Genomic DNA, 19,578 nt, shown 5'->3' on the forward strand with positions numbered 1-19,578 from the left:
GGGCAATGAATAATAATAGTGCTTTTCCCAGGTGGCTCAGTGGTAAAGAATTCACCAGCTAATGCAGGAGACACAGGTTTGCTTCCTGTGTCGGGAAGATCCCCTGGAGAAGGACATCGCAACCCGGTCCAGTATTCTTGCTGGGGAAATCCCATGGACAGAGGAGCCTGGCAGGCTACAGTCCATGGGGTTGCAAAGAGTCAGACAGGACTTAGCAACTAAACAACAGTAATAGGTAACAGTCACTGACTTCTTGCCAAGTGCCAGACAGGGCTCTGTGTACTTTAGAGCTATTAACTCATTAAATACAAAATTCCTGGGAGGTGCAGGTATTTTGATCCCCATCAGCTCATCTTATAAATGGCTTAAAGACCCCTAGATATTTGCTAGATGTCCCACAGCTGCTGCAGGAGGCAGCTCAGACTGAAACCAGGTCCTGGCCTCCCAGAACTCTGATCTTGAGGCAGGTAAGTGGTGTGGGCCTGCACATGCTGTATCTTAGAGTTCTTGGGACCTAAGGCCTGAGTAAACCTTTGCAGGGAGCAGAGAGCCCTGGTCGAGAATGGGCTGGGGTGGGAGGTCCTCTGGACAAAGGAAGGTGAGGGTTTGAACTCTAGCTCTTGCATTCATGTGATTTTGATGCAACTTGACCTCTAGGGTCCTCATTTTCTTACCGTAAAATAGGAAGAGTGCATGGGAGAAGTCTGGGTTCTACTCCACATCAGGAGTCATTACACACAAGGACTTGAGTTTCCTCCTCTGTAAAATGGGAAGAGGTATCTCTTGGTTGATGGCTGTGAAACTGTTTTTAAGTCATGTCTTTAAGGCGGTAAAGGACCTTAATTGGGGCTGAGCTCCCTCCCTGACAGTTTATAAAATGATTTTTTGTCGTTTCAAAATTCACTTATATAAGAAGGGAATGTAAATGGCTCCTTCTCTCGGGGCCCTTTAGACCAGCAGCACTTCACCGATGACTCCCCGCCCCCCACTTCGAGCTTCCTAGCCTTGGGGAGCCGCAAAGCCTTTTCTCAGGGAAAGCGCATGGTTGGCCCCATAGAATCCACGTGCTAATCCGGCGTGCACCGGCTGGCGGCGTTACTCCCTGCCGGGAAGCACCGGTTCTGGGGGTGAGGGGCGGAGAAACATATGACGTCAGAGTCACGGCCTACCCTTCTTAAAGGCGCAGGCTCATAGCCCGTGTTCGTTTTTCTGTTAGAACAAATAATCAGCGAACGAAAAGTTTTAAAGGCGAGGCAGTTGGTGGGGTCTCGGCTAACGGGATTGGCCCAGGAGAAAAATGAGTCTCCTGAGAAGCGGGATCGGAGACGTCGTTACAGGATTTATGCCAACCTGTCACCCTGGGGAGAGGCAACTTGAGGGGAGGGGTTTGGTATTTGTCCAGTTCGAATTCCGGGTTCTTAACTTTGACCCTCAGTTTCGTCTTCCGTAAAATGGGGAAGGCGAATAATAATCTACTTCTAAAACTGTTGAGACGTAGAAATAGGTTTTGTGAGAGTAACCAACACAGAAATGTCGGTCCCCACAAGGAGGTGGGACGAAGCCCAGGTGTAAACCCAGATCTCCCGGGGGCTCCCGAGCCAGCCGTTCCTCGGGCCAGCCTGTCTGGCTTCAGTTGCTTACTCGTTAACTCCATCGCCCACACCCGCGTGGTACCCCGCAGTTTGTCAAGTGGTTTTGGCGTTGCAACCTCGGTGGACTGTCTGTTAAACGGGGACGACCCTATTTGATACGGCCATCATGAAGTTGTAAAAACCTCAACAAAGAGCCGGGTGGGTTGATGTTTGCCATCACTGACCGCCCTCGCGATCCTGGAGGAATTGATTCAAATCTTTTCCGGCCCGCGAATGAAGAAGACGGGGAGAGTGCGTTACCCATGCTCGTCTGGATAGTTTGTGGGAGCAGCGCTCTGCCCGAGTACTGGTGGGGTGGTGTTGGGAACAATAAGTTATCAAGTACAGCGCTGCCGCCAGGTCGAGCGCGGCGTGGAGACACGCGACCTTGGCGCGCGGGCGGGACTGGGCATCGGCCGCGCGGGTTCGGGCTAGCGCGGGACTGGGAGGAGGCCGCGAGTGGGCGGGCCGGCGTCACTCCGGGCAAACGGTCGGTCGGCCCGCGGGGGCGGGGCCTCACAGGGCCAACCGGGGGCGGGGCGAGCTCGGCTGCTTTCCGAGTCGGCCTCGGTGCCGAGTGAGCGCGCGCGGAGACCGCACCGGCGGCCGAGCCGCTATGGGCCCTCCCGGCCCCGGGCACCGCGCCGCTCGAGCACCGGCCTAGAGCCAGGTGGGCGGGACTGGACCAAGGCTGAGGGCCAAGCGGGAGGCAGAGGCGGGAGTTGGGTCTCTAGGGGTCCGAGGGAGCCTGAGCCGGGCGGGCCTGGGCTGGGGGCCGGGAGTCGCGGGCCGACATAGTCGGCCCCACCGGGCCATCCCTGCGCGAGGAGTCGGAACAGAATGTCTCTGAGGGGTGAAGAGCGATCTTGTCGTCCTATCCCTACTTCAAGCACTTTCGGCCTAGCCTGCCGCCCCTCCCGCCCCCGCCCCCGCCCCCACTCGCGAGAGAGAGCAGATAAATTTGTCTTTACCCTTCGGGCCTCCAGAGGACGGGTGCGGGGGAGGTCTGGGAGTCCTCACTTTCAGTCCCAGGAAAGGGGGTGGGCCCTTCTCCGCCCTCAGATTTGTTCCCTTTCCCTCACTGCCCGGCCTCACCTATCCACGCTGTGTGACTCGAGGCTCGCATGCACCCATCTCGGGCCTGGGCGCTGGAGTGGGGGGCGTAGCGGGGCGCCTCAGGCGCTTTGATCGTTGGTCCCCAGGCCTTCCAGGGCACCTGCACTGAACTGGATCACACTATGCCGGTGTGGCGAGAGAGAGGGAATGGCGGTAGGCCGTTATTGTCCATTAACTGATGGGTGACTTTCCCAGTTTTCTTGCTGACTACTCCCGGTGTGACCTTGGGCCGGTCAACTCACCTCTCTGAGCATGTTCCCCACCCCCACGCCCCCAGCAAGGGGAAGCTGAGAATAACTGCTTTAGAAAGTGGTTGTGAGAAACTCATACTCAGTGAGTGAATGGGGTGAGAGTCCCCGTAGTGTCCCTAGGCACCCCTGCCTCCTTTCTTCTTCCTGACTCTGGTTTTTGCTCCAGTTGACACTTGCTTTTCAGAACTGAAGCTACAAGATGGCTGACCAGGACCCAGGGGGCATTAGCCCCCTCCAACAAATGGTGGCATCCGGTGCGGGGGCTGTGGTCACCTCCCTCTTCAGTAAGACCTGGGGAGGTGGGGTGGGAGCAGCTGGGGGCTGGGGCAGACCAGATGTTGACAAGTGACTTGGCTGTGGATGAAGGTCAGGGAGGGGTCCTGAAGGAGCCTCCAGTCCTGCCCTCCTCCCCTAGTGACCCCCCTGGATGTGGTGAAGGTACGCTTGCAGTCTCAGCGCCCCTCAGTGGCCAGTGGTGAGTGCCTGACCTTGCAGCCAATGGGGGTGCAGGGTTCCCCAGGGATGGGGTGCCTGGGGGCAGGTGGGGGCCACTTCTGACTTGAGGTACTGTCTTGTGTTTTAGAGCTGATGCCTCCCTCCAGACTCTGGAGCCTCTCCTACGCCAGATGTGAGTGCCCCGCACCACGGGGAGCCTGTAAGGATTCAGGGGAGGGAGTGTCCGGCCTCTCAGGCACATGGGGGTCCCACAGCCATGGACTGGCACACACTTCTAGATCTTATCAGCCAGCCCTCTGTCCTACACTAGAACGTCCACCCAGGGACCCCAGGCTCCGCTGGCCCTCCAGGGATGGGAGCTCACCACCTCCCTGTGAGGTCCCAGGGCCCTGTCTTTCTGACACCCCCACCCCTTCCCCAGTGCCCTCCTCTCTCCGGTCCACAGGGAAGTGCCTCCTGTACTGCAATGGTGTCCTAGAGCCCCTCTACCTGTGCCCAAATGGTGCCCGCTGTGCCACCTGGTTTCAGGACCCCACTCGCTTCACTGGTACCATGGTGAGGAGCAGCTGTGCCCTGGATGGGTCTGTAGGCATTCGGAGGGATACGGATTGGTCGGGCAGTAGATCCAGAAAACAGTGGGTAGCCTAAAGCACATAGAGATGGCCAGTTCATTTTGGGAAGGGTTCCCCGAGGGGGCATGGTCTTCACAAGGTTTTGAAAGGTGATTAGGAGTCCCTCTTCCTGTTCCATGCTCAGTCGTGTCCGACTCCTTGAGACCCCATGGACTGTAGACCACCAGGCTTCTCTGCCCATGGAATATTCCAGGCACCAGTATTGGAGTGGATTGCTCTTTCCTGTTCCAGGTTATCTTCCCAACCCTGGGCTCAAACCCTTGTCTCGTGTCTCCTGCATTGGCAGGCATATTCTTACCACTGGTGCTACCTGGGAAGCCTGAATAGGAGTCTGTTTGGAGTCAAATAGGGAGTTACATGTGTGGAGGCCTGAGGGGCTCCTGGGTAGAAGCGAGGGTGTCAGGCGAGGCCCCAGCCTGGGCCAGCCCTGCCACAAGCTTTGTTCATTTCATCCTTTCTCCTTCTGGGCTGGTGTCTGCGTGACCAGGATGCTTTTGTGAAGATTGTGCGTCATGAGGGCACCAGGACCCTGTGGAGTGGCCTCCCAGCCACCCTGTGAGCACCCCAGTTCTGCGGCTTGCCTCCCCTGATCCCCCCCATTCCAACCTCTTATTCCCAGTGTTGGCTGGCTGAGTGGGGCCAGGGAACCTTGGGAGGTTTGGGAGCTTTGGAGAGTCTTGGCTAACCTATACACACCCCCAGGGTGATGACTGTGCCAGCCACTGCCATCTACTTCACCGCCTACGACCAACTCAAGGCCTTCCTGTGTGATCGAGCCCTGACCTCTGACCTCTACGCTCCCATGGTGGCTGGCGCACTGGCCCGCCGTGAGCACAGCCCTTGGCTCGCCGTCTCCCTTTGACCACCCCCCCAGTGCAGGAGCCCAGTCCGGACTCCCAACGTCTGCCAGCCTTGGGGTGGAGGGATGTTTAAGGCCCCCGGACTCTGGGACGGCTGCCTCTGGGACCTGTGAGCTGACCCATCCTCCCGTTCCCCACAGTGGGCACCGTGACTGTGATCAGCCCCCTGGAGCTGGTGCGGACAAAGCTGCAGGCTCAGCACCTGTCATACCGGGAGCTGGGCACCTGTGTCCGAGCGGCTGTGGCTCAGGGTGGCTGGCGCTCACTCTGGCTGGGCTGGGGTCCCACTGCCCTTCGGGATGTGCCCTTCTCAGGTAGGCATCTGGAGGGCAGGGGTTGAGGTGAGGGACCCCAGGAGGTCTACAGCTAAGCCCCAGTTTTGCTACTACTAATCTATAAGTCCTGTAACTTCTCTGAGCAGTGAGTATCCATCTCACATGTGAAGTGGGCCCCACGTTTTCATGAGACGCTTCCTGCCCTGGGCCTGTGAAATCCACTGGCATATAGCATGCAGCCTTCATAATTGGGAGGGAGTGGTTGTGATGTAGGTCCGTGCGAGATGGGAGGTCTGGGCCTACCCCACTGCCCTCCCAGTCTAATGAGTGCACCCCCGTGCCCCCAAGCTCTGTACTGGTTCAACTATGAGCTGGTGAAGAGCTGGCTGAGCAGGCTCAGGCCAAAGGACCAGACCTCCGTGGGCATCAGCTTTGTCGCTGGCGGCATCTCAGGGATGGTGAGTCGATCATGGTGGGAGTGAGGCCATTGACGTGTCCTTGAGGTGACCAGAGGGTTGTTGGAGATGCTCTGGAATAGAATCTTTATGTGCCTCTCCATGGGTACACACACTCCATTCCCCTAGTGATGTTCTAGCTAAGGCCAGGAGGCCCTGGTTGGATGCAAGGGATGGGGTCCTGGGAATGGAGACAAGTCTGTTCCCACCCCACCAGGTGGCGGCCACCCTGACTCTACCCTTCGACGTGGTGAAGACTCAACGCCAGGTCGCACTAGGAGCAGGGGAGGCTGTGAGAGGTGAGGAGCCCTGGCTTGTGTGGGGCAGGGCAGGCAGGGTTGGGGGTGCCCAGCGGGGTCTTATTGGGCCGCACCTGCATTTGCAGTGATGCCCCCGCACGCCGACTCTACTTGGCTGCTGCTACGGAGGATCCTGGCCGAGTCAGGCACCAGGGGCCTCTTTGCAGGTGGGCATCTTTGTGTGTGTGTCCACACCCTGGTGAAGTTGGTGCTCCCTGGGGCTCGACCTCTGACCCTAGCCTCCCCCTCCCACTGCAGGCTTCCTCCCGAGGATCATCAAGGCCGCCCCTTCCTGCGCCATCATGATCAGCACTTATGAGTTCGGCAAAAGCTTCTTCCAGAGGCTCAACAGGGAACAGCTTCTGAGCCCTTGAAAGCGAGGGGACAAGGACCCCACCTCTTCCGTGGACAGGGTGGGGCAGGAGGAGACTGAGCCAAGTGCCTTTTCCTTGAGCACTGAGGGGAGGGGCCTCATTTCTCTTTCCTCCCCACTCAGCCCTAGGGGTGGGGGGAATGCCCCTCTGCACCCACCCAGAGCCCCCTCCCCCCAAGCCCCCTGACTACTTCCTGCTGTTCCCCATTCCCCAGCCCCGAGAATCATCACTCTCTTTCCTCAAGTTCAAGACCAAATCTGCTCACTTCTCCCCTCATTTCCCTGTGGGTTTGCTGTAAGTGAGCCTGTCTCTAGGAGCCACAAAACCCTGGGCCTGGTGTAGTCTGTACCCACCCCTGTTAATTTGTTGAGTCTAAAGACGATAAACCTCTTTCCAGTGCTTATGACTGCAGGAGGTGCCTGGGGTGGGTGGGAAAGCAGGGCTTGATGAGCAATTTGCACAGAAGAGGCCTGGAAGGGACCTTGACGTTGGCTTTGGCTGCCCGGGTGGCATCCCTGTAGAGGAGCCCTCCTGCAATGTCATGAGAGCCGCTGGGGGTGAGACCTTTACCCAAGGGCACCCTTAAGTGACAACCCAGGAAGGAAGGTGGCTTCAGTGTCAGGCCTTGGCCTAATGGAAGAGTCTGGACCTGTAGACTGAAGCTGAATTCCTCAGTAGTAGATGGGAAATGGGGCCCTGCTAGGGCTTGCCTTCTCCATCTCTGCCCCACCCCCCAACTCCCTGCCCAGGATGTCCAGCATCATCTCTGCCTGGGGTAGATGAGCCATCCAGGGGGCCCCTAACACATTCTGGTGTTTCCCTGGGCTGACCTACTATTTCAGACACTTCATGCCAAAGCCACCCACTCCCTGAATTACTCCGACCAGTCTGTTCCCAGGTTTTAGCAGGTCCAGCATCACCTGGTTATGGGCCCAGCACTAACTCCACCACATTCTGCCAACCTCAGGACCGGGCCCCCTGTCCCAGCCCCTCCACAGACAAGGCCGCCCTCAGTCCTCTGGTTTTTATTTGCCTGATACCCTCATAGCTGGCCCCCGCCCCCAGCCAGGGGACTGAGGAGGGAGTGACTCCAGGGCATACACAGGGGCAGACAGAAGAGGCATGGGACGTGGGGCTGCTGAGGCTGGGCCGCCAGCCCCCGAGGAGGAGGGTGGGGTGACGAGCGAAGGAGAGTCCCGCTGGGAGCTAACCAGGCATCGGGGTCACCGGAAGAAGCAGCTTCCTGAGGGTCCCCGTGGCCTCGGTGCCCCTGCCTCGGTCCCAGCGGCCTCTCTCGGCAGCTCCGGCCTCGGGCAAGAAGCCGAACTGGGCTAGAAGCAAAGGGTGTCTCCAGAGAGACTCCTGGCTGAGTGGGCAGCGTTCTCTGGAGGGTGGCCTGGGCTGGGGAGGCTCTGAGGGAGGGCGGCAGGTGGGGCTGGCACTGCCCACGCCGCTCCTCAGCTGGGGCTCAGTGCCGGGCTGCCCTCGGGACTGTCGCTCACCAGGCACTCGTTGGATTTGAAGCTCGCCAGGGACTTGCAGCTGGGGATGGAGGCCAGGGAGCCGCAGAGGCCCAGCATGGAGGGCGTGGGGTCCTTCCCTGGGGAGAGAGGGCGGGTGAGGCCGTGCCGACCGGCCTCCGTGAGTGAGTGGTGGGCGGTGCAGGCAGTGAAGGGACAGCCCTCGGATCACCCGCCAGGAGACCCTCCTCATTCCTGGAGCGCCGGCCTTTTGCAGCGAAACCGGGGAAGAGCACCTGCGGCTGTCATGCAGGAGAGCTGGGGACAGACACTGTATTGTAATCAGTTTATGTCTCTGTCTCCCCCTGAGGGTTCATCCTCTCTTTGTCTGTTTATTAAACACATGGTGAGCACTTGTTCGGTTCCAAGCGCGGGGGATACAGAGAGCGGACGAGACACGGTCCCTGCCCTCACGGAGCTCACAGTCTGGTGGGGAGACAGACACACAGACAATCACAGACACAGTGTGGCGGGGTTCCACGGTCCATAGCCTGCCTCGTCTCAGAGAAGTTCTAGGGTCATCCAGTGCGGTGTGGATTTTAGAAAGAAAAGACAGGTGGTCCAGGCACCAGGGAAACTAGGGTGGGAAAGCCAGGTGAAGCCAGGGAGGGAGGGCAACACAAAATGCATGCGTTGAAGTCCTGGACATTCGCTTGAAGGGAGCCACTAATTTGGTTCTGAGCTTCCTGGCAGCCAAAGAGAAGGGGGAAACAACGGTCAGGCAACTGGTTCATAGAGCGCAAGAAATAAGAGCAAAATAGTTAGGCAAAGAACTCCCAAAGGATCTGTGGGGCCTTTGAGGATGTCACAGAGCCCTCACCATTTGCCAACACTGGTGACTGTTCTAATCAGCACCCCCATTTTACAGATGAGAAGGGCTCAGCAAGGTAGACTCAATGACCAAGCTCCCACAACCAGAGAAGGTGCGGCTGAGATTTGTGCCAGGGTCTGCCTGACATCCCAAACCAAGCTCTCAGTTGCTGTGCTAAGCTCCCAGGCAGGGTTGATTAAACGAGGGACGTGGCCAGGGCCTAACTACAAGCCCCAAGGCCTGGCCTCAGCCCTTCTGGAGTGGGTACTGGGTGCTGGATTGGGGGGCTCACCGATGGGACCCCAGGGCTCCTCGTCCCGTTTGCCCTCTCCCAGGCGCTGGGAGTCCGAGCTTAGACTGGCTTCAGCAGACAGGGGCTCCGTGCTCATGAAACTGTGTCTGTGGCAAAGGAGAGAGAGCCGGTGGGCGGACAGAGGCCCACAGCCCCTAGCGCCCCTCTTCCGTAGGAGAGCAGGGGCCAGCACTGGGGCCAGGCTGTCTGGCTGGGGCTTACCTCCGGTAGAGCTTGGGGTTGTTGGCACCCTCGGCCCCACTGAGCGTGCCCAGTGATGGCCATTGGTTGACCAGGCGTGTGGTGAGGTCCTTGGAACCCTGGGCCAGGGGAGCGTGGTCACCAGGGATCAGACCTGTCCTGGGATGGGGAGGGGGGGTCAGGCCTGGCTGGAAGAGGGAGCAGAAGTGGGGAAGAGGGGCTCAGAGAGAGGTGGGGGGAGGGGCTAGGATTGAAACCTGGGTGGCAGAAACGGTATGAATGTTGAGAGTCAGTGGAGTGTGCTGGGGGGTCACAGGGGTGATAGGAATTAGTGCAATTATGTTGGGGTTTAGCGGAATAATGAGATGTCAAGGGAGGCAAGGTGGTGGGCAGGTCGGTGCAGAGCAATGCGGGGTTCATGAAGAGTAATGGGGTGTCCGGGGATCATGCTGGGAGACCTCAGGGTAATGAAAACGTTTAAAGAGGAACTGTTAGAAGGATGGGCAGAGGTGAGGTCAGGGGTCACTGTGGGTGATGATGCTCAGTGGGCCTACGTTCAGATGTGTTGAACAGAGAGAATGATGCAATCATGTTGAAGGGCGTTGAATAGTATTAATTAGAGTTGCTTGTGAGTAATACTGGGGCTCCTGTAGTGCCGGAATCCCAGGAGTACTGTTGAGTGGCCATTCTAGCTGGTGTCGGGTAGCTGAGGATGAAGTGGGGAGCCGGCTTGGGGCGGGGGTAGAGGTGGGGGGTGGTGCGGGTTTTAGGTTGAGAATAAAGTTAGGTCGCCCGGGGAGGGGGATCTCAGGGTGGCGGTACCGGGCTCAGTGGTCTGATGTTGGTGGTCGGTATCAGGAAAGGTGATGTTAGAGTCAGCGGGGGCGATGTGGTCGGGGTGGCGGGGGATCAGGGTCAGGGCCGCGGCGGCGGCACTCACAGCTGCTCCTGCAGCTCCAGGATCACGCCTTCCAGCTCCCGCTTCTCCCGCTGGTTCTGCGCCGCCGCCTCCTCCAGCTGCAGTTGCAGCCGCCGGTTCTCCGCCTCCAGGTCCTTCAGCTGCGATTCGCGCAGACGCACCAGCTCCTCCAGGTAGCCCTGCGGGGCGCCGGCTCAGCCCGGGCGGCGAGAGGAGGTGGTCCCCGCGGCCGCCCGCCCCGCCTCCTGCCGGGCTCGCCCCGCCCACGCCCCGCCCACGCCGCGCGCCGCGCACCTTCTGCGCGTAGACGATGCGGAACTTCTGTTCCATCTTGTGCCACTTGCTGTACCAGCTGTCCTCGTCGGTGACGAGCGGCAGGTACGGGTGCTCGGGCGAGTTGTCCTCGCTCGTGCTGCTCTCGGCGCTGTGCCGCTCCTCCTCGTCCGTCAAGTAGTCGTAGCTTGAGGGAGGGAGCAGTTACACAGCCAAGGTTACACAGTTACACAGACCAGCCTCTTGGGCCGGGGGCGGGGGGCGAGGGGGCGGCATGATGCCCAGACAGCTTGCCTCCCGCCCGCCATCCCCACCCTTCAGGGCGGTCGTCTGTCCGCACCCACCCACCTCCGCAACAATCGAGCTGCTCACCTCTGAGTGAACTTTAGGTAGGGCGTGTAGTCGATGACCACGGGGGTCTTCCCGTCCAGCACTTCGCCCTTTAGGCAGAAGCTGGGGGCAGAGCAGCCACAGGGTGGGGGGCAGGTATGAGAGGATGGGACTGTGGACGGACTTTCGCAGAGAAACAACCCCAATCCCACCGTCACGGCGACCGCCACCGCCACCCAGACCCCACCTGAAGTCTATGGCGCTCAGTCCGATCAGCATCCCAGTGAGGACCGTGGCTTCCTCCCGCATCATGATGGCTCCTGAGTCGTAGAAGCGTCTGTGGAAGGGGGGAGGTACCGGCAATGTAGTCTTCCCAGGGGACCCCACACCTCAGGGCTTCTCCTGTTGGCTTATCACAAACCTTGCCTGGAGGAAGGAGGTACCTTTTTTCCTGCTCACCCCTCACTGAGGATCTTGTCTCCCCCTCAGACTGGGGCCCACTGGGGATAGGGCCTGTATCTCCCACCTATTAAAACGCGTGTCCCCTGAGATTCGACCTCCATCCCTCTGAACTACCCCTTCTCCACCAAGTACAGAGTCACCCAGATCCTTAAAATCAGGAAACAAGTCCTAAACAGTGCTTGGCATATAAATGTTAGTCTCTCAGTCGTGTCCAACTCTTTGCAACCCCATGAACTGTAGCCCACCAGTCCCCTCTGTCTATGGGATTCTCCAGGCAAGAATACTGAAGTGGGTTGCCATTCCAGGGGATCTTCCCAACCCAGGAATAAAACCCAAGTTTTCTGCATTGTAGGCAGACTCTCTACCACCTGAGCTACCAGGGATGTATTTTGGCATACAGTCGATTTTAAAAAATATATGTTAATGTGAATCCTGAAATGTGAGGACACACCAGAGATACAGTGCAGCCAAAAACATCAGTTTGGGTGTGACCACGTGAGTGGGGTAGCGAGACACATGTCCCTACTGTGCTCATTTTCCCCTTTGGCACATCTTGCCTGTGACCCTGCCTCCCGGACCCAATATCTCTGCAGACCCACAATGTACAGACTGAAACTCTGTCCCCTGGGACTCTAGTCCATGGGTAGCAAGTACAGACTGCTGCTGTTGTTTGCAGAGCAGGTAGAGCTGTGTGCTATAGGTCATGGAACGAGGCCAACAAGTCAAATAGTACATAGTTGAGGCTTGTCCAGAGTTATGTGCATGAGACCAGCACTGGGGGTCATGGGGGTCAATGAATTTGACTTGGAAGAGATGGTGGTGGTGCTAAAAGTGTGTTCTGGGACTGGCTGGCCCAGCTGACGGGTGGACGATCTGGGAGAGGAAAGCTAGCAGTGCATGCTGGTAGTTGTAGTCCAGATACTGAAGGCTGCAGCCACAACTTAAGGATCAAGTATGTTTAGGCAATGAATGTACACCCTGGGACTTGTGGTCCACACTGATTGAGGGGGTCTGACCTGGTGGTCCGAGTGTCCCGCAGGGCTGTGGTGATGTATTCTGACATGCGCTTCTCCATCAGTGCCACCCGGATCCATGCCCGGCCCTGGAAATCACGTTCACTTTTACTGGCTGCCCCAGAGGGACCTGTGTGTGTGCCCCTGGGTCTGGACCTCCTGTGGCCCTTCTCCCCAGTGCCTGTGGGCTGGGGTGAGGACCACGGAGCAAGCAGCCCCTCTGTATCCAGAGGAGGGAGCAGCTGCCCTGGCCCTGCCCACTGCAGGCCCCTCACCTTGGCCCGGGCGGTACTGATGTTTTCCATGTTCTCGATGCTGCTCACACAGTTGTTGGGCACTTTGCTGCAGGCCAGGCGGATATAGTCCCAAAAGCCTCGCTGCCCGTCTGAGCTGAACCAGCTCACCGGACCTGCTGGGGCACAGGCTGAGCCAGGGCAGGGAGTGGGCTCAGCAAAACCAGGGAGTTTGGAGAGGATCCATGTAATGGGGCATGCACATGCATAAATAAAAGCAGCCATACACGTGCATCATGCCTACCCCAAACAGACATACCCACACATACATGTACACACAAGGCTCACTGCTGGGGCTTGTGGGTACCCCTTGTATTGTGCCCCCCCTTCCCAGTTCTGTGCTTGAGCTTCTGTGCATGATCTAGAATTGGGACCAGGGTCAATGATGGGGTTCAGACAGCCACAGAGTAGATCAGAAGGGGGTAGCTGGGAGCAATAGGGGACAGGAACCTGGACCCACCTTTGAAACGATGGCTGAGGATCTGCTCTAAGATGGCTGCAAAATTCACAAACTCCTCGGATGAGTCATCGATGGGCTCCGTTGTGTACTTCTCCAGCAGGGTTTTCACGGAGAACCTGGGTGAGAGGGAGGGAGAAGGGGCAATGGGGTGTCAGGTGAGAAGATGGGGTAATGGGGGTAAAAGGCAGGATAAGAAGAGATCACCAGGAGCATGGATGTGGTAGGAAGGCAGAGGGAAAGAGGGTGGGGGACAAGTGAGGCTGTAGTGACCAGAGAGGGGCTGTGATGTGGGCGAGTAGGGTGGCAGATGGGAGATTGATTGACAGAGTGGGTGACGGAGAGGCAGAGAAGGGAAGCTTCAGGAACAAGTATGAGAGGGGATGAAACAACAGGTAGAAGGATGAGGCACCTGGAGCCAGGGGGCCAGCCCAGAGCCTCTTGCTGATCACCCGCCCTTTAGAGTTGCGTTCTGTCTGTCAGAGAAGGGTGGGGGTTGGCTCGGAGGTGGGGGCTGCTTTGTGCCCCTGTCCTGAGCTGCCTTCTGCTATTGCTAGAACATTCTCCAGTCCCTTCTGGGGTGGGGGTGGGGTCACCTGTGCCAGAGCATGTGAGTTGCACCAAGCACATGGAGCGTGGGCAGGCATGGGTGGCCAGGTGGACCCCCAGCACACGGATGCCCCCCTTCCCCCTTTTCCTTCCTAGCTCGGCCACCCACACACCAGCTGCCCAGAACCAAGCAGTGCAGAACTGGGCCGGGGGAGGTGCAGGGTGCGGGTCTGACACACACAGTGGGTGGGAGGGGGCATTGGCAGCAGATCTCTGGAAGGGGGCTTGAGGGCCCAGACACCTGGCCTCTCAGAGAGGAAGGAAGCCAGGGGAAGCCAATGGGGCTGAGAGACTGGAGCCCAGCAGCCCCCACCCTCCCTCCAATCCACCCAGAGCCTGGGCTCCCTCTACAGTCCCTACGCCTGCAGTCTCCACCTGCCATCGCTGCAGCGGGGTGGGGCAGGGATGAGGACATGGTTCCCAGCATCCCATCATGGCCCCTCTGTGGGTGGTACAGCAGGGGGGATGTATCCAGGGATATGGGGGCTGCTTGGAACCATCCTTCTTTCTCTAAGCTCATCCAGTCCTGTAATGTGCCCAGCGCTATACTCTGTATGTGTCATCTCATCTATCCTGAAAGCCTTGGGAGGAAGGTCCTCTTAGTATCACCATTACCCCGATTTTACAGATAAGATAACTGAGGGTCTAAGAGATTGACTGGTCTGTTCGAAGTCACACTGCTTGTGAGGCGTCAACAGGTATGTCTGATCCCAATGCCCTTGCTCTTTCTGGGGCCTCCTGGTGGATGTCAGGATCACTGAGGCCCCAAACAGCCTCTGCCTCCTCCACACTCTGTCCTCCGCTCTGTGCTCCAGCCCTCGAACACTGGCCTCCAAGGCTCTAGGCCAATGGCACAACTAAGCCCACAGACCTCACTCCCTTCCCTTTGAAGGTCTGGACTGAGATAAGAGTCAGGTCAGTGCTGGGGTTGTACCAAGGGAGGCAGCCTGGGTGGACTCAAATCCTGTATCCTTGTGGTACCTTTGTGGCCTTGGACAAGTCACTTAATCTCTCCAAGGCCCATCTTCACCAGGTGCAAACAAGAATAATAGTACCTGTCTCATCAAATTTTGGTTCAAATTCCAGGAAAAGTCTGGGAGAAGGTGAATGAGCAAGCCATGGGGCAGGGGTGGTAAGGAACTGGGCCATTAATGGCATGGCCAGAAGGAGTCTATGTTTAGGGCATTATCTGGACTTTATTATACAGCCCTGCTCCTGTGATGTCTTCTGGTCATTTGGGTCAGACCTCAGTGGGGGCCTGTGGCTGGTTTCAGCATGGCAGCCATCTGCCATCTGTCCTCAGGGGTGCTGTGGAGCTGGTCATCGCCCCCGGGAGCCCCATGGTGTGTTCCCTGCTCAGAGGTGCAGTGGCTGCTGCAGGTTACCATGGAGACAGGGCAGCCAGGGCCCAGGGGAGCCCTCGGCCTGCTAAAGGGAACTGTTCCTGGAGCTGGAGGCGAACCACGTGACTGTGATGAGGCGGCAGGGGCCGGAGGGGTTTCTGAGCCTCTGTCATGCTCCCAATCCCCCCGCCAACTCTATCCCTCACATTCCAGTCTAACCCCACTTCCAGTCCCCCAGAACGTCTGCTTCTGCAGCTGAGGCCCAGGGGCATTCGTCCCTTCCCTACACTTTCAGCAGTCCCAGCTGTCCTGGCAGGCAAGAGAAGGAAGAAGAACCCAGGCAGTCAAGAGAGATGAGAGGGACAGGAAGGATGGTATCGGGATGGGCTGTTTTCGTGTGCCAGGCACTGGACTAGGCTCCAACATGTATCATGTCATTACCATTCCTTGGTGTGGCTATTACATCTATGATGGAGATACTAAGACACCCAAGACCCAGAGTGGTTAGGAGACTCCCCCAAAGTGGTACAGCTAATAACTGAAGAATAGCCTGAACCTAGGACCATCTGTGTTTTACACCACACTGGCAGGGCCTGGGAGGTGAGCATGGAGGCAGAGGCCTGCCTTTGGGCTGGGCCACTGCCACACTCATTCCTTCTTTAATGTTGCAGGCATTTTTACAGAGGTCACGGGTGCACAGCACCATGCTAGGCACTGGGGATATAATGGTATGAGACAGACGTAGTAGGGCAGGGTGCGCACCCAGGAACCTGGAAGAGTTGTAGGAGACAGACCCAGGGCATCAGGGGGCACTGATTCCTGGGGGAAGGAGCAGGACCAAGGCCGGTACGCAGGCAGGTGGGGCTGGCAAGGGAAGACAGCTGAGGCCTCAGAGGTGGCGTGGGGCAGAGGGGAGATTGCAGGTGGAGAAGGCAGCTGGCAGGGGGCTTCGAGGGGGAGAGATAAGTGCAGGTGGGGGCTGAGGACTGGTCATTCCTGGCTTCAGGGCAGGGGGAGTGAGCCACTTCGGGGCTGGGGAGTGGGGAGGTTCACTTTCTGGGCCCCAAGAAAGTGGGCAAGTCTTCCCAACACTGCGACAACCCCACCCTTGGAAACCAAGGGCTTGGCCCTCCCAATCTCCTCCCCTTGAGCCCAGGAGAACCCAGCTTCTGCGGTCAGGCCCTCAGTCCTTCCCACCACAGGGGCAGTGCTGTGCCTTCACTGGATGGATTCAGGGACTTCACCTGCATGCCCGGTTGACCCTGCCATGGGCTGTAACTGCCCAGAGATGGAGGAGGGCACCACCCCTGCTCCAGGATTTGAGCATTGGGATATCTCCCAGAAAAGCCCTACCCCAGAGAGGCCAGGTTGTCAGGGGTGGGCGTGAGGACATGCTTGGAGGGCGTTCATTCCCCTCTCCCATCAGTTCTCTGCCCACCCAGCTCCCGCCCCCAGCAAGGGAGCCAGCCCTCCCCACCCCTCCCCCTCACAGACAGTGTCACTTCCTGGTTCTCACAGGAAGCTGCAGTGCCAATTAAACACCCCTCACCCTCCAGGCCCCAGGCTGGGCACCGGCCTGGCCTAGCCTGGCCTAGAAGGAAGGGTAGGGACCAGACCACCAGACCCTCTCCAAGCCTGGGTCTGAGGATAGCGGACGCGCGCTGCTCTTAACCCTGTGCTGCCTCCCTTTTCTTCGCGTCTGCTGTGCATCCTCGCATCCAGCCGGCCCCGCCGCCTCTCCTTGACCACCCCACCCCCGCCCGCCGGCGGTGCCCACCTGCACACGGTGATCAGGTTCCTGCGCTCCACGGCCACGTTGCGGGAAGACGCTTTCTTGGAGGACAACCCCAGAGCCATGGTGGTCTGGACAAAGCTCGCTTCCATCCAGATGTGTGGCCACTGCTGCCGCCGCCAGCTGCCCCTCACCCTGCCCGGCGCCCCGGCCCCCCACAGCCGGATCACCGCTGGGCCCTCTGCCCGCCGGGGCACGTTGACCCCTCCACGGCCATCCTCCAGCCGCTGCGCGTGTTGCCCGGCCCCCTGGCTCCCTCCCCCGGCGGCGATTCCGAAGCAAAACAAGGCCGGGGAGGGAACTCTCCGAGGTGCTGAGCCGGGGCCCGTCACCCCCGCCCCTAGCCGCCCGCCCCCCTCGACCGGTGACGTCAAAGCCCTCGAGCCCCGCCCCCCGGCAGGCCAGGGACCAATCCGCAGAGGGTGCAGGATTTGGGGGGGAGGGGAGAGGGCAGGGGCCTCAGGGAGCGCCGAGAGGGTCCCAGGGAGAGGCAGCGATTGGAAGGAAGAAAGGGGGCTTCTGACTTGCCCTCCACCCCCAGGCTCAGAGCCCAGGACCCCACGTCTCGCGTCTCTGCGTCCCGACGCCTCTACCCCCTTGTTTCTGCCCCCTCATCAGTGGTGTCTATCTCAGAAGTCTTCTCATTTCTCCTCACCTTTATCCTGGCCCCCTCCTCCCACCCGTTGTCTATCGGCATTCCCAGCGAGGCCAGGCCAGATCTGCGTCCAGAGAGCGCAGGTGGCCCTACGCTATCGACCCTGGAGACCAAGGAGCAGTTGGAAACTGCGTATCTGTCTGCCCCGGGGCTTGGTTCGTCTACGCCAGCCGGCGGAGTCCACCGCTGTAGGGTGGGGGATGGGAATCCAGAATAAGCTGTAGGAGCCCTGCGCCTGGAACCCCTGGGGACAGAGTGGAGAGAAGACTGGCAGCTAAAGGCCTGGGCTCTGTGGAGGTTCCTAGCAGTAGAGCTGATGCCCATAGTGGTGCCAAGTAACTGCTTCTGAGTCCTACCTCCTCACACCACCCCAGAGGCAGCTGGTTTGAGGATTAACCCTTTGGCTGCCCGAATTGCTGCAGGGTACCATCAAGCCTCTCTTCAAGGCCAGAAAAGCTGGCTGCATCCATTTTCCGTGTTTGTTTTTTTTTTAAATTGGAGTATAGTTGATTTACAGTGCTGGTTGCATCTTTTAGGGAAGGTGGGGGAAACAGAGGGACAGTCTGGCTTTCCATACTACCCTTTGCTCTCTCACATCACAGCTCCCACATGCTCCATTCCTCTATTTAACCTGTTCTTTTTCAACCCCTGAAATCCCCAGCTTCCACAGAAAGGCTTTCTGTCTTGATATTCAAGACAGAAAGAGCTTCACCCAGTTTCTCCATCTGACCTCAGGAATGTCCATTCTCCAACTCTGCCCACTCTCTGGGTTGACTCTGCTTGATAGTGGCTGGTCAGTGTCTCCACACTGATCCAGATGGGCACCCACATCTGAAAATGACCAGCAGGCAGGGACCCTCCATTAGCACAAACAGAGGAGGGAGAGATGAAAGACCTGTAGAAATTCCCAATCTTGGTCTGACTCCCTGGGGACTGAGGAGGTCCTGACTCCAGCACAGATCTCCTGCTCACTCAGCCTCAGCCTCAATTCTTGGCTTCTGGGGCCTCAGACTTAGTCTTTTCAGCCCCTCCTCTCTGCTTTTTCCCTCTTGCCTCACCTTCGTCTTCCTTCCTCCAGACTCATTGCCAGGGGCAATCATGATGTTTGTTCTTTTGTTTTTCAATTGCAAGATACATCAGATGCGTGAAAGAGCACCTAAATAACATATGTGCAGCTTAAAGAATATTTACAAAGCACACAGCTATGTCATTGCCTCAGTGATCAAGAAATAGGACATCACCAGCCCCACACGACCTCTCATAATGCTTTTCCCAGATCTCATCTTCATCCATGCCTGTGAGAGATAACCACTATCCAGACTTTTGCAGTGAGCATTTTCTTGCTTTTCTTTATAGTTTTATCACCTACCATCCATCAGTAAAAAAATACAGTTCAGTGTTGCCAGTGTTTAGACTTAGAAGAAATGGAGTCACACTGTTTGGATTCAGTTGTAATTTGCTTCTTTCAGTACCACATTAGGGAGCTTCATTTCCCCAGTATACTATTCCAGTGTATATCTCTACCACAATTTATCTGTTTTACCATTGAGGGTCACTTTGTGCACCAGACAAGGCCAGGTCAGAAAAACAGAAGCCATATGATGTATTTGAAATAGATGAGATTTGGTCATACTGGAAGAATAAAAAAGTGAAAAGAGAAAGCACAGACAACATGGAAGTAGTGGAACTCGTAACTAGAGAAAGCAGCAGGGCTGAGAGAACATGAGGGAAGAGGTGGGAGCCCAGGTAGGGCTCAGACTCAGTCAGAGTAACTGGTGGGCTGCCGCTGGTGCCATCTACAAAAAGAGCCATCTAGAACGCTGGTTCTCAGAACACAGAAAAAAGCTGAAGGCTGGAGCCAACTTCCAAAGACAGAGTGACCCCGAACAAAACCCCTCAAACAGGAAGATGTCCCTTCTCTTCTCCTCCTGCCTTCCATCTCCCTCTAGTGCCTCCTATTAGAACCTAATGGGAAGTCAGTTAGTAATGAAGTCTGGGAAACAAATTTGCAGAGTTTTTCTCTCCCCTACCAGCATCAGTGAAAAGAGAGTCATGAAGAATGAATTTGGAGCAGAAGTGTTAGTGTTAGTCACTCAGTCGTGTCTGACTCTTTACAAGTCCATGATTTGTAGCCTGCCAGGCTCCTCTGTCCATGGAATTCCTTAGGCAAGAATACTGGAATTGCCATTCCCTTCTCCAAGGGATCTTCCCAACCCAGGGATCCAACCTGGGTCTCCCACATTGCAAGCAGATTCTTTA

The 19,578-nt window shown here is 57.6% G+C and overlaps 2 protein-coding genes across 11 annotated transcripts; one reads left to right on the plus strand and one right to left on the minus strand.

The window, feature by feature from the left end:
• Nucleotides 1–1,767: 1,767 nt before the first annotated feature.
• On the plus strand, nt 1,768–6,748 carry SLC25A39 (solute carrier family 25 member 39). 4 transcript variants are annotated; one of them, XM_065909947.1, is made up of 12 exons: nt 1,768–1,790; nt 3,183–3,282; nt 3,414–3,473; nt 3,582–3,626; nt 3,876–4,009; nt 4,574–4,641; nt 4,789–4,913; nt 5,087–5,260; nt 5,570–5,679; nt 5,894–5,975; nt 6,062–6,142; nt 6,234–6,748. In XM_065909947.1, the coding sequence occupies exons 2-12, from the start codon at nt 3,198–3,200 to the stop codon at nt 6,347–6,349; spliced, it is 1,080 nt and encodes a 359-aa protein (XP_065766019.1). In that variant the 5' UTR covers nt 1,768–1,790; nt 3,183–3,197; the 3' UTR covers nt 6,350–6,748. The 4 variants fall into 4 exon arrangements, with proteins under 4 accessions (XP_065766019.1, XP_065766018.1, XP_065766021.1 ...); XM_065909946.1 differs by lacking the exon at nt 1,768–1,790 and adding an exon at nt 2,146–2,301; XM_065909949.1 differs by lacking the exon at nt 1,768–1,790 and adding an exon at nt 2,146–2,301 and having other exon boundaries at nt 3,900–4,009.
• A 437-nt stretch (nt 6,749–7,185) lies between these two features.
• RUNDC3A (RUN domain containing 3A) lies at nt 7,186–16,897 on the minus strand. 7 transcript variants are annotated; one of them, XM_065909940.1, is made up of 11 exons: nt 16,650–16,897; nt 12,924–13,039; nt 12,446–12,579; nt 12,174–12,259; nt 10,943–11,032; nt 10,738–10,818; nt 10,387–10,552; nt 10,114–10,271; nt 9,195–9,332; nt 8,973–9,079; nt 7,186–7,949 (listed from the first exon to the last, which is right to left on the minus strand). In XM_065909940.1, the coding sequence occupies exons 1-11, from the start codon at nt 16,754–16,756 to the stop codon at nt 7,807–7,809; spliced, it is 1,326 nt and encodes a 441-aa protein (XP_065766012.1). In that variant the 5' UTR covers nt 16,757–16,897; the 3' UTR covers nt 7,186–7,806. The 7 variants fall into 7 exon arrangements, with proteins under 7 accessions (XP_065766012.1, XP_065766013.1, XP_065766010.1 ...); XM_065909941.1 differs by having other exon boundaries at nt 10,114–10,232; nt 12,446–12,594; XM_065909938.1 differs by having other exon boundaries at nt 12,446–12,594.
• Nucleotides 16,898–19,578: the final 2,681 nt, after the last annotated feature.

The sequence above is a fragment of the Muntiacus reevesi genome, chromosome 18, assembly GCF_963930625.1.
Source record: "Muntiacus reevesi chromosome 18, mMunRee1.1, whole genome shotgun sequence".
NCBI lineage: Eukaryota > Metazoa > Chordata > Mammalia > Artiodactyla > Cervidae > Muntiacus > Muntiacus reevesi.

Bases quoted from the DNA above. Each gene is read 5' to 3' on its own strand.
- SLC25A39 (XM_065909947.1), top strand. From the start codon at position 3,198: ATGGCTGACCAGGACCCAGGGGGCATTAGCCCCCTCCAACAAATGGTG. The intron at 3,283-3,413 runs GTAAGACCTGGG...CTCCTCCCCTAG, and splicing joins TGTGGTCACCTCCCTCTTCA to TGACCCCCCTGGATGTGGTG. The intron at 5,680-5,893 runs GTGAGTCGATCA...CCACCCCACCAG, and splicing joins CTGGCGGCATCTCAGGGATG to GTGGCGGCCACCCTGACTCT.
- RUNDC3A (XM_065909938.1), bottom strand. From the start codon at position 16,756: ATGGAAGCGAGCTTTGTCCAGACCACCATGGCTCTGGGGTTGTCCTCC. The intron at 10,272-10,386 runs GTGCGCGGCGCG...GGCGCCCCGCAG, and splicing joins GCATCGTCTACGCGCAGAAG to GGCTACCTGGAGGAGCTGGT. The intron at 9,080-9,194 runs GTAAGCCCCAGC...CCTTTGCCACAG, and splicing joins AACCCCAAGCTCTACCGGAG to ACACAGTTTCATGAGCACGG.